Source organism: Crotalus tigris, unplaced genomic scaffold (assembly GCF_016545835.1).
Source record: "Crotalus tigris isolate CLP2741 ecotype Arizona unplaced genomic scaffold, ASM1654583v1 scf7180000021260.452406, whole genome shotgun sequence".
NCBI classification, from domain to species: domain Eukaryota; kingdom Metazoa; phylum Chordata; class Lepidosauria; order Squamata; family Viperidae; genus Crotalus; species Crotalus tigris.
The window spans coordinates 381,756-394,936 of record NW_024098422.1 but is presented as its reverse complement, the minus strand read 5'-3'; the positions used below and the strand labels follow the sequence as shown (position 1 = coordinate 394,936).

At 37.5% G+C, this 13,181-nt stretch overlaps 1 protein-coding gene across 11 annotated transcripts in view; it reads right to left on the bottom strand.

Annotated features, from left to right (window-relative positions):
- SCN8A (sodium voltage-gated channel alpha subunit 8) overlaps nucleotides 1–13,181 on the bottom strand; it is a 139,280-nt gene that overhangs the window by 15,175 nt on the left and 110,924 nt on the right. For 8 of the 11 annotated variants that reach the window (XM_039369817.1, XM_039369813.1, XM_039369818.1 and 5 more), the window contains 4 exons: nucleotides 9,900–10,022; nucleotides 5,720–6,004; nucleotides 3,470–3,523; nucleotides 2,069–2,206 (listed from right to left, as the gene is read on the bottom strand). In XM_039369817.1, the coding sequence (XP_039225751.1) occupies nucleotides 2,069–2,206; nucleotides 3,470–3,523; nucleotides 5,720–6,004; nucleotides 9,900–10,022 (600 nt within the window). The remainder of the gene's footprint in view (nucleotides 1–2,068; nucleotides 2,207–3,469; nucleotides 3,524–5,719; nucleotides 6,005–9,899; nucleotides 10,023–13,181) is intronic. The other 3 variants (XM_039369820.1, XM_039369821.1, XM_039369822.1) reach the window with 1 other exon arrangement.

Below are 13,181 nucleotides of genomic sequence, written 5' to 3'. Positions count from 1 at the left end.
TTGCCAACATACGCTGGATCATGGAGAAAGCTAGGGAGTTCCAGAAAAACATCTACTTCTGCTTCCTTGACTATGCAAAAGCCTTTGATTGTGTGGATCACAACAAATTGTGGCAAGTTCTTAAAGAGATGGGAGTACCAGACCATCTCATTTGTCTCCTGAGAAACCTATATGCGGGTCAAGAAGCAACAGTGAGAACCGAACACGGAACCACTGATTGGTTCAAAATTGGAAAGGAGTCCGGCAAGGCTGTATACTGTCGCCCTGCCTATTTAACTTATATGCAGAGCACATCATGAGAAAGGCAGGGCTAGATGAATCAAAAGTTGTAATTAAGATTGCCGGGAGAAATATCAACAACCTAAGATATGCAGATGATACCACTCTAATGGCAGAAAGTGAAGAGTAACTAAAGAGCCTCTTGATGCGGGTGAAGAAGGAAGAGTGCAAAAGTTGGCTTGAAACTCAACATTAAGAAAACCAAAATCATGGCATCCGGCCCTCTCAATTCCTGGCAAATAGATGGGGAAGAAATGGGGGTAGTGACAGATTTTATTTTTCTGGGCTCCAAGATCACCTCAGATGGGGACTGCAGCCAAGAAATTAAAAGACGCTTGCTCCTGGGGAGGAAAGCTATGGCAAATCTAGACAGCATACTAAAAAGCAGAGACATCACCCTGCCAACAAAAGTGCGTATAGTCCAGGCCATGGTTTTCCCAGTTGCAATGTATGGCTGTGAAAGTTGGACCATAAGAAAGGCTGAGCGTCAAAGAATTGAGGCCTTTGAACTATGGTGCTGGAGAAGACTCCTGCGAGTCCATTGGACTGCAAGGCATTCAAACAGGTCAGTCCTAGAAGAGATCAATCCCGACTGCTCTTTAGAAGGCCAGATCCTGAAGTTGAAACTCAAATACTTTGGCCACCTAATGAGAAGGAAGGACTCACTGGAGAAGGGCCTAATGCTGGGAAAGATTGAGGGCAATAGAAGAAGGGGACTACAGAGAATGAGATGGCTGGATGGAGTCACTGAAGCAGTAGGTGTGAATTTAAATGGACTCCAGAAGATGGTAGAGGACAGGAAGACCTGGAGGAATATTGTCCATGGGGTCGCGACGGGTCGGACACGACTTCGCAAGTAACAACAACAAGTGTCCACCCGATCTCAGACTACAATGCCCATCAGCCACAGGCCTAATGGCTCTGACGCCTGGGAATGTATTATCCATTGCATCGGCTTAGGGAAGCCTGATGTAGAGCAAAGGTTCAATTTAGTATTAAAAATTGTAATGCTTTGTTTGAAATGGAAAGACACAAGAAACTTGTAAAAGAGGTAATTATTTATCTGAAATACAGCTGTTCTGCATTTACTAGTTAACTTTCTTTGGGTCATAGTTGAAGAGGTCAAAATGGAACCAATTATACAAAAGGATACTAAGCTTTTCCTTTATATTTGCTCCATACAGGTAGTCCTCAACTTACAACTACAATTGAGCCCAAAATTTCCATAGATAAGCAAGGCAGTTGTTAAGTGAGTCATGTCCCATTTTACAACCTTTTTGCCACGGTTCTTAAACAAATCACTGCAGTTAAGTAAATCATGTGGTCAATAAGTGAATCTGACTTTGCCCCATTGACTTTGCTAGCCAGGAGCTCCCTAGAAAGATTGCAGATGACAATCCCAGGAACCTGGGATGCTGCAACCCTCATAAATACATGCCATTTGCCGAATTTTGATCACGTGATGGTGGGGATACTGCAATGGTCATAAGTGTGAGAAGCATCGTAAATCATCTTTTTCAGAGCAAACAGTCGCTAAATGAAAGGTTGTAAGTCGAGAACCACCTGTAATGCCCCTTTCATCATTTAATCTCATCTTATGATAACTACAGTTGTAATAGCTGACTTGCAATAGCTCGGCTTTTAATTATTTACATTTTGGATCAACAGCAGCAAGATTTGAGAGAGTCCAAAGTTTATTAGTTGATAATTAAACAGGCATTCTAGGGGGTATCTTTCTCTCTTCTCTTCCTTCCACTTGTGTGCTAGAAAATATGAAAAGTTGACCTATCTTTTTCTTTTGCTGATTGAAGTTGTCAATAATAACACCAATGAAGAGATTCAAAGTGAAGAAGGATCCAAAGATGATGAAGATGACGAAGTAGATATACATGTAGATGTTGTCCTCATACTTGGGCTGCTCTTCTTGCTATAAGCAGAGAAAAAATAATTATACATTGGGGAGAGGGAAGGAGAGAGCGAGCAAGAGCGTGAAAGAAAGAAACCCCAATCTCTATTTAATCGATTAATCTAACAAATCACAGTGTATTCTGTTTTAAATAATACAACATTGTGCAGAAAAATAATAAAATACTGGTCAAAAGGTGCAGGCAAAGGTAAAAGAAAAAGGAAATCTAACTAAAACTTATTTATATCAATAGCATCTATTATACTACTGCAAACCTTCCTATTGTTGCAAACCACCCTCATTGGTACTATATCCTTTCTTCACTTTATACACTGACTTTTTTATTCTTTAAACATTACTTTTGAGGAACTCCTTATATCCGCCCCCCTACAAATTTTCTCATACCCTTATCTTTGCCCTTTGATATTTTTTCCCTTTGTTTGTTCTGAGTTTTGATCTTTATTCATTCTCTCTCTATAATCCATGTAGCTCTCATGTATTTATTTTGTACTATTCACTTTTGTACTTCATTTAGATTCCTTTGACATTTAATCTTGATTATATCTTGTGTTATGTCATACATATTTTTTGCATAACCATTCTCACTGCATTCAAATTATTTTTAAATTGTTGCTATTTTATCTCAAACTCACATGCATCTAATAAACAGGGTAGTTTAAATATTTTGCTTTTGGTTAAATTTACACATTTAATAAAGAATGAAATGATTAAATGATGTCCTCTTCTGGGAAATCATTGTAATTTATGCATTATGCAAAATCTAATGATTAGAAAAGTTGCCCTTTGATTCAGAGGCTCATAGCAATCCATTAGGTACATAAATCTCTTTTAATTTCACTCTGAAATTAATTCTGGCCATTGCTGAATATTCTGTGGACAAAAGAGATCAGGACCTGTACACAGAAGGTGCAACTAGCATCTGACAATTGGATATTTTTTTTTCCCTTGAGATGATAATTAGCATTCTTTCTTATATAAAATAATAAAGTCACTCTTGCTTCTAAATCCCAGCAAGTAGTAGCAGCTGACTTGCCTTGTTTGGGCTCAGAAGCTGAATCAAACCTGGTTAGCCATGGCTGAGAAAATTATCAGAGAAATCAGAGCTATGGATTTGACCAAGAAGCTGAGAAACATCCTAGACTAGGGCAATAGCAAATCACTTCTGTATTGTTGCCAAGCAAAGTAAATGGTTCTGTCTGTGCAAAAATCAAGGACAATCTACTCTTTGTTTTAAAAGCAGTGCTAGGATCATAGCAATATTACCTTTCTAGAATCTACTGCTGCATACATTATATCCATCCAGCCTTTGAAGGTAGCCTATGGAAAAAAAACACACTTCTTTTAAAGAGGAGGAAAAAAACAAAGCAAGATAACCATAGCACAGAGCAACATGAATAACCAACATTTATTTTTTTGCTTACTTACAAACAAGATCTGAAATACTGTATTCGCTTTTAATTAGGCCTAGGAATTTTCATTTGTTAACATTTTTATCTCATTCTAAATACCCAAGAGGTATATATCTACCTTTCCACTTTGTGATTTAATATCAGATGCCTGAGTTTCATCCCCCCAAACTTTTTTCCTTCTTGCCACATCTTTTAAATTATAAACTCAGAACATGAAATATTATAGTTTCCAACTTTTGTAAGCTGCTTGAAAGGGTTTTAAAGCAAAGTCCAATTACTTTGCATACATAATAGAATGCATAATATTATATATACACCATTAGCATACTAACTTCTGCAAATATTGGTCCTTATGTAGTCAAAATGATACAATCCCTCCGTAAGAAGGAGATGTCAGCTGCCCTGAGCAAACCTGAGGTTTTGCAGAAGTAAAGAAACCAATAAACAATCTTTTCCTCAGCCACTCTGAAAATATTTATTTCTATTTAGGGAATAGTTTAAAACATTTACATTGTGCGTACTGATTTTGTTAAAGGGATGGCTGTGCTGATTACATGTTATTAACTGCTTTTATTACCGTATTTTACAGTGTATAAGATGATTTTCTAAACCATGCAAATCTTCTCCGAAGTCGGGGGTCGTCTTATACGCCGGAAAATATCGTATTTTCCAGCGTATAAGACAACTTTCTAACCATGCAAATCTTCTCCGAAGTCGGGGGTTGTCTTATACGCTGAGTCGTCTTATACGGCAGAAAATACGGTATTTTCCAGTGCATAAGACGACTTTCTAATCATGCAAAACTTCTCCGAAGTCGGGGGTCATCTTATACGCCGAGTCATCTTATACGCCGGAAAATACGGTATATTATTTTCAAGAAAAATAACTTTGGTGGAATTTCTTACCCATCCTAAACATACAAGGGGTATACTGTAAGTGCATTTATTTTGGTAAATGGTACATCCATTTGTTCTCTGGCTTGTATATGGAATGTGCACTAGGATAGTCTGCAAATCCTTAACAAAACATTTGCATGTTGTTATTATGATTTGGGGCAAATTGTGAAATAATTTAATCCTAATATTCCTGTTTAGTTAAAAATATTTCACAAAATAATACATTATAACATCCAATGTAATAAAATGTAATTTTAGAGTCATTTGTTGAGCTGGGCGGCTACAGAAATCAAATAAATAAAATAACATTAAAATAATATCACTTTTTAAATTAAAATAATGAAAAGAATCTTCATCTAGTTTTTTTAAACTTCCAGATTAATGGATTTTTTTTTAGGATACAATCAGCCTTTTTTTTTATATAGCACCACAATTTCTGAAATCCTCAAATACATTTGCAGGAAAACTTGAAACTATAAAATGATAGACATACCATACCTTTTTGAATCTCAAAAAAAAAAAAAAAATCCTCAATGAAGTTGCTCTATAATTCATTTCCAAGTGATTTATTCTACTACCCCACCTCTGCTTCTCATGAATATACAAAGTCTAATTGCTTTTGGAAGAACAGATGGACTTATGAAATAAGATCGTTTGGATCACAGCCTATCTTCAAGATGACCACTATTAAACGTCAGTTGGTAAAATCCAAAAACAAAAGTGAAAAGAGACTATATTGCTTAGAATATATTCAAACTAGAAACACCCCCCCCCCACACACACATTTTCCAGCAGCAACATGGAATTAAGAATTCTTTAGAATTCTTCAGGAAGCTATATACCACTCCTCTTCTAGCTTCTAGCTTCTAGCTTCTGTTCTGTTCTGTTCTATTCTATTTCCATCTTCAGTGCTTAAAAAAAATACACTGCTCTTAAATCCTCACTAATAAAGGGGATGCAAGTGAAGATAATTAAGATTCTTTCCCATGTTCATTATTTCAAAAATGGAAATAACTTCTTGATTGGCCCCTGATAATTGCTGCAAAGCACAATTTAAAAAAAAAAGCCAAAAATGTTTGGCTGATCCATCTGAATACGGGAAAAGATACATGGGATTACACAAAAGGAAAACATTTTTAAGATCTCAACATTTTGGCAGTTACACACTAGCCGTCAAGGAACAAAAAATAAAATAAAATAAAACTTACGATTTGTAAAAGGGCCAGGTACCCTGCACCGACATTGTCAAAATTAATCTTTACATTCTTCCACCGGATATCGGTTTCATTGGGATTCATCAGCTTCTCACACTCTGTCTTGTTGTTGACTTCTTCTGTGTTAAATTGATACTCAGACGTCTCATTAAAGCAGTAATGATACTTCCCAGCAAAGAGATTAACCCCCATAATGCTGAAAATCAACCAGAAGATAAGGCAGACCAACAGCACGTTCATAATGGAGGGTATGGCACCCACTAAGGCATTCACAACCACCTGTGTTGGGAGGAGAGGGACGGGAGAGAGAGCTTCAGTACAGAAAATAGGATGGCTTGAATTTTTTTTTTACAAGCAAAACGTCCATCTGTCTAGTTTTAGCAAGGGGAACAGAAGCAAGTCTAGTCCCACAATACTCATCTTAATTCAAAAATAATCATGTGTCTTCAAGCGTTTTGTTTTTCAAAAACCTTTTATTAAATAACTCATCCAAACAAATATTAGGAATTTGTTTTATTTCTTTTGCTATTCAATAGGTGGTTGATTTAAAAAATAAAAAGAAAAATTAAGATTGTGGATAGGAGGGGGTACCTTGCCTTGATAATGTTATGAGTCCAGGGGAGTCTAATATCTAAGTCTTAATCATATTTTTGGAATTCAGACACATGTAAATTAACTTAGCCAACAATCTTTCCCCGTTTTAAAACCAGATTCATAAACCTGTTGGCCCTGTTACTCCTACTCCCATGAAGCCACATATTTCAAATGGGAGTAGGAAAGGGTGCCAAACTTGTTCTAAGACTTAGTGGTAGCTTAGTATAAAATTAATCAGGACTATATATTCTTTAGTAAGCAAGACCAGAAATGTCCTAAGAGCTGAGCATGCATACTTGCAAGCTCAAAAACAAAAGCCATATTCCCTGCTCTGCTTCACAACAAATGAAACTCATGTTTTATAGTTTCCTTCCTTCCTTCCTTCCTTCCTTCCTTCCTTCCTTCCTTCCTTCCTTCCTTCCTTCCTTCCTTCCTTCCTTCCTCCCTCCCTCCCTCCCTCCCTCCCTCCCTTCCTCTTAGAGCCTTTCCCATTGACTTGACATCAGGAAAGTATTTCTAGTGCAAGGTCAAAATGTATGTCTAGAATAGAATAGAATAGAATAGAATAGAATAGAATAGAATAGAATAGAACAGAGCTGGAAGGACCTTGGAGGTCTTCTAGTTCAGTCCCCTGCTCAAGCAGGAGATCCTATATCAGTGATGGCGAATCTTTTAGAGACTGAATGCCCAAACTGCAACCCCAAACCCACTTATGCATCGTCGAATGCCGGGTGGGTGTGGCCCATTGGGTGGGTGTGGCTGCGGTGGTAACAGCAGACTGGGTGGGACTAAAAAGTTCAATCAATCAATTCCAACTTTGCAAAATCTTTTTTTTCCCGTGAGAAGTTGAAATTGACTGATTGAAACTTATTTTTTTTTTTGCACCTGGCGGCGGAAGCCTAAAGCGAAAAGGTTTTATAAAACCCAGCTAAAGGCCTAGGACTGGGGCAACAGCGTGCGTGCCCACAGAGAGGACTCTGAGTGCCACCTCTGGCACCCATGCCATAAGTTCGCCACCACTGTCCTACATCATCTCAGACATGTGACTATCCAGTCTCTGCTTAAAAACCTCCAGTGATGGAGTACCCACAATTTCTGAATGCAAGCTGTTCCATTGGTTAATTGTCCTCACTGTTGGGAAGTGTCTCCTTAATTCCAGGTTGCTTCTCTCTTTTATCAGTTTCCAACCATTGTTTCTTGTCCTGCCCTCTAGTGCTTTGGAGAATAATTTGACCCCCTCTTCTGTGTGGCAGCCCCTCAAATACTGGAATACTGCAATCATGTCGCCCCTATTTCTTCTTGTCTTTAGACTAGCCAGTAGGAATTAGCTCTCAGAACTCTGTAATCTCCCTGACTTCTGTTAGCTCTACCCCCTGTGGTGGAGGCAAATATCACATGAAGTTCCTCCAGTCAAAAACCCTCATCTACTTTCTGCTGATTACTGTATTTTTTTAAGTGTCAACAGATGGCACTATTATTTTACATTAAGTTTCACAATGATGACATAGCATAATTTGTGTTTAGATGCATAATCTGCAAAAGTTAGGCACTATATGAAGCAGAAAAATCATTGCAATCAACAGCCCATTGACTTCCGAATAGAGGCCTATCAAAAATAACAGAAACTATTAAACTCAACATTATCAGCCTATATTTCAGATACCCACTGAAAACTCAAAGATCTCATTCTTTATTTTTGACATGAAATAATGAGGGAAATAAAAACCAAGTAAATTTATTGGTCATATTATTGTAACTTGACACAATGTTTCATTTTTATTTGCTCTTTATTTGTCTTGCATAACAGGACCAAATGTATCTTTTACTTTTCTATTCTTTCACTTATAAAGTAATCATTATGCACATAGATTAAACAAATTATCAAAACCATTGCATTGCATGAGAAAGGGAACATGGCTTTTGTGTGACAACTATATATTAGAAATAGTAAAGGTCATGCATATTTCATAACAATATTTTAATTCCCTTCCCCCAAATATAAAGAGCGGAAGATATTTTTTAAATATTAAGTTGTTAGGCCACAGAGGAAAAACAAAGAACAATATTTAATGGTCTTTAGAAAAAATACTTTGGTTTTTGTTTCATTCTCATGAAGTCAGTTTATACTGATGGCAAAAAGATAAGGCTTGAATTATATATGGATTTAAATAACTTCTAACTGGGTTTAAAATTCCTACTAGAAAGAGCCATTCTCTATTAGAAAGATGCTGGGAAACAACTTTTCAAATCAAGTTAGCTAAAATGCCTGATAATTTATGTTACATTGCTTTCATTAGAAACTCTAGTTTCTTTTGAAAGTAACTATAATAAAAGCAGCTGTCGAGATTTTTTTTTTTTTTTGTAAAAGTAACATTTGTACAGGTCAGAACAAATGTCAATCCACATTCATATCTGAAGTACATTCCATTGAATTTGGGTCAAGGTCTAACACTATACTGCAGTCCTAAACATATTTATTATTAACCAGAGTAAGCGCACTAAAACTAGTGGTGCTGATTTCAGTATAAACATGAATAAAACTGTCCTGTTAATTTAGTTCTACTTGGTGTCTAGAACTAATGAACTCAAATCTGAAATGATAACTGAACACGATCATTTTGAAATCCCATTGAAAAGAATGGTTGTTCTATAACCATCATTTTCTTAGAATTGGCCACAATTTATTATACAATTATATACCCAGGGCTCAAAATGTTGCATATTGTTTCTCCATGTGAATAATTCCCCCATCCCTGCACATTTGTCCTTAGTATGTGGAGAAAGTTAAATAAGGATTATCTTTTTACCATTATACAGCACAGGAAGATATTAATATAAGAGATAACATCCAATCTCCGTGTAAAACCAAACTGATGGAACAGGAAACGGAAAAGAGGGAGAAAAGCTATCAGTCAAGGCTGCCAGTCACGAGTGGACTGGACTGAGAACAACGAGGTGCAAATGAGAGGAATTAAACCAGAAATCTTTTCTCGAGGGGAGCACTAGATTCCCTCCAATATCCAGCCCTTTTCTGCAATCCTGAATATTTCCCCAAACAAGGCAGGAACAACTTGAAAACCAACCATTGTATTTTGATCTCATTTTTGATCCATCTTGGGTCATAACTTTGGGGGAGGGGGAGAAGAAAAACTTGGGGTGGTTCAAATTCTGATTCTTTGCACCTGGTGATTCTCCCTATCCCAGATTTACAGCCAGAAATGCCCCCTTGAATACTACAGGTATTAAAAGCCAGGCCAAAAAAGAACAGCCAAGTGCCAACAGAGAATCTACAAATGACATGTAGTTTGGGCCAATAATGAGGCAGCTTAATATATCTCCCTTTTTTCTATTAGTATGTTGTTGTTGTTGTTGTTATGGCAATCACCAAATAAAAAAAGGGAGAACTGTGCAGCAGGGTGATGGAGAATCATAAACAGAGGGAAGTGATCACGTCAGCAGCTGCATCATGATTCTGTTTGTTACGTCTTTCTACCAATTTGATCGGTTCTAGCATGCTTTAAAAAAAAAAAACCATAATCCACAGGCATGCAGAAGGATCAGCTCACTAATGGCATCTTACCCTCATCCCCTCAAATCGGGACAACGCTCTTAAAGGCCTCAAGGCTCTGAGTGTCCTAAGGGATTTAATGGCACCTAGTTCCGAGTAGCCCAGGGCATTAGCTATAAGGCTGACTAAAGAGACCTACACAGAAAACAGGAAAAGAAAGGAAAAAGAAAAAGAAAAAAGAAGAGGTTCCAGACTGTTAGCATAAATCCCCTAGCACTGGCAGTATATTCATTCCCCAAATTGGACTGCAGGCCCAAGCCACCCCCATTTACAGTGACACCGAAGAAGGCATGGCCATCAGCTGCTGCCTACAGCACTTCACTGAAAGGACCTGGAAGGAAATAATGCAGTTGAGAGAGGCATAAATATAAAACACAAGGGGACAAATAAGTGAGAGAGAGAAAGAGAGGCACAGACACACACAGACGGAAACAGGGTCTGTTGGAGATTAGGAGCCCAAACGGATGACAAGAACCTTACCCTCGCCCTCTTAACAGTCTGCAGGATCCCAGCAGCTCCCATTAAATTAAGCCAGACAAATTTTTAAAGGACCTATGAAAAAGAATACAGATAAATACACACACTGCACAAAGCTCCTTAATTCTCTCATTTGGGTGGGGATGGGGAAATGGGGATGACCCACCGACATAGCATCACAAAATTAAGAGAAAAACAAATATCTAGCTTTCCATGTTTCTCTTCTGAAAAAGCAGTTCATCTCTTAAGAGTTTACAACCTTTGTGTCAGAGCAAAGCCTTTCTGAAGGTTTCGTATCACCAGCTTTCTGTTTCCTGGTGTAGGGAATGGGTGGCATGGAATAGCTGTTGCAATCCAAAGAATCTGGAAGCCATTTAGTGGAGAAGGTTATTGTTTTCTCTTATTCTAAGTAATAACAGGACTGTATTGTACTACTGGTGAGGACTAAGATCCTTTCCTCACATTAGGATGTTAATAAGATATAGTGGATGCATCACATATGAATTCTTTATCTCAGGCTTCCAAATTCTGGTACCATCTATATGTGCTCAGCTACAAGCCTATTACCCCTGCCAGAATAATAGATAATTGGGCCCAGATGGAGGATGTTGAACTCTTTATTAAATAAAGGTGCTCTTTCAATAGGCAACTGGAGTGTTTTTCAAAAAGCAACTGGACTCGGAAAAAACAGCACCTTTGAGACAACTATAACCTGGATGACTGAGAATCTCCACAGATATTCTTTATTGCAAAGTGTGCATCATGTTGGAATGCAATATGTTAGCTTCCTGTCAGTGTTCATACATGATAGGACTAATGAGAATTGGGGTTCTACAACATTTGAAGTTGGAGTTCAGGATATGAAGCCCATTCCTGTTCTAATGTCAGAATGCATTCTGGGAGCCAGTTCACAAATTACCATTAGCAGTATCGCTGCTGCTTCCAGGATTGGCTCCCATTTTGCACTGGTAGCTCTGGAATAAAGACAAATGATGTAACCAGGCTCAACATATGTCTGCTTCTGATTTTAGACTATACAGGTAGTCCTTGACTTACAACAGTTCATTTAGTGATCATTCAAAGTTACAACAGTACTGAAAAAAATGACTTATTGCCATTTTTCACACTTATGAACGTTGCAGCATCCGCATGGTTACGTGATCACAATCCAGATGCTTGGCAACTGACTCATATTTATGATGGTTGCAGTGTCCCAGGATCATGTGATCCCCTTTTGCAACCTTCTGACAAGCAAAGTCAATGGAGAAGCCATGTTTACTTAACAACCCTGTCACTAAATTTACATCTGAAGTGATTCATTTAACAAATGTGGCAAGAAAGGTTGTAAAATGGAGCAAAATTCACTTAACAAATGTCTCGCTTTGCAACATAAATTTTGGGCTTAATTGTGGCCATAGGTCAAGGACTACCCTGTATATTCTATCCACTGACCTGCACTGGAGCAACAGAATTACAGGTCCATAATCTTCAGTGTAGAGCCATTCAGTCTGCACTGGATTTGGGAAAATAATAAAAATAACATCTGCCTATCCAAAGTCCTTGGGAGAGACTCAGTATGTGGTTCAAAATGCCAAATCCAGTCTAAACATCTGGCTAACTGTAATAATAACAATGTGGTGTCCTGATAGCATTTAAGATTTACAGTAATATAAAGAGGAAGTATGGAGAAACTAGAACTCTCTATCTCTCTTTCATTCTCTCTTTTGATATATGTTATGGGATGTACTGTAGATATGTACATATGAAGGTACTATATTTATGTCTCCTTAAAACATCTTGTTTATCATTCTGAAACTTAACCTTCTATAAGTAAGAGTGTTATTAGAGAGTGTTTTAAAATATTAATTTTAGTTAACACTTATGTTAATTAAATGAAATATAATAGTACTGTCTGGAATGCTCCAAAAAAGAGGGCAATACTTTTAAGCAACTGCCAAAGAACTAAAGTTAAGGACACTGTTTTTTTCAGGGATGACAGCCAGATTGGAGAATAATATGCTGAAGTTTTGAAATATAGTAATATATATTTGATCTGGCTGGGAGAAGCAACTGATTGTCTCAAAGGTGCTCTTCAAAAGACAACCAAACTTTCTTGGTTGGTCAACCAAAAAAATCCAGTTGCCTTTTGAAAAGCACTTTTGGGACAATGATGATCTGGATTACTGAGAATCTCCATAGACAACTGATCTCTCATTTGGGGAGATCAGCTCCAGAGACAGTTTGTCCATTGTAGGGTTGGCCTTCTGGAATGGCTTCCACAAGGTGTGTTTGGCCCCAATCTTGGTCCCCTTCCAGAAGCATTTCAGTTCCAGAGTGCATTGGGGGACTGACACCAAATGTTCTTCAGAGTTTAGGTTTGTCTGTTTTGACTTCTGGTTTTATGTTATGACATTTTCAATGTTATTGCTATTTTTCTTTTATTCTATGAGCCTCAGAGAGTCTGTGTAGGATAGTGGCAGAGCATAAATGTGAAAAAATAAATAATTATGAGGTGGGCAGCATGGATCTGTCTTCAGATCATTTCATTGTTGTTCACCTTAATCTTCTCCAAGTGGATTTCCAATTGCCGTGTCCAATATGAAACTATTTTTGAATAAGCAAAACTCCTATGACAATTATTTTGTCATTATTGCCATTGCATGTTTTCAAAATACCAAATGTTTCCCTGGCCCAATAGGTTATCTATTCTGTGTTGGTTAAAAACATGATAGATGGACTCTATAAGTTGATCAAGGAGCACTAGAATACCTGGACTAAAGGGAAGGTGGATAAAAGAAAGTTTGAGGATCTAGTAAT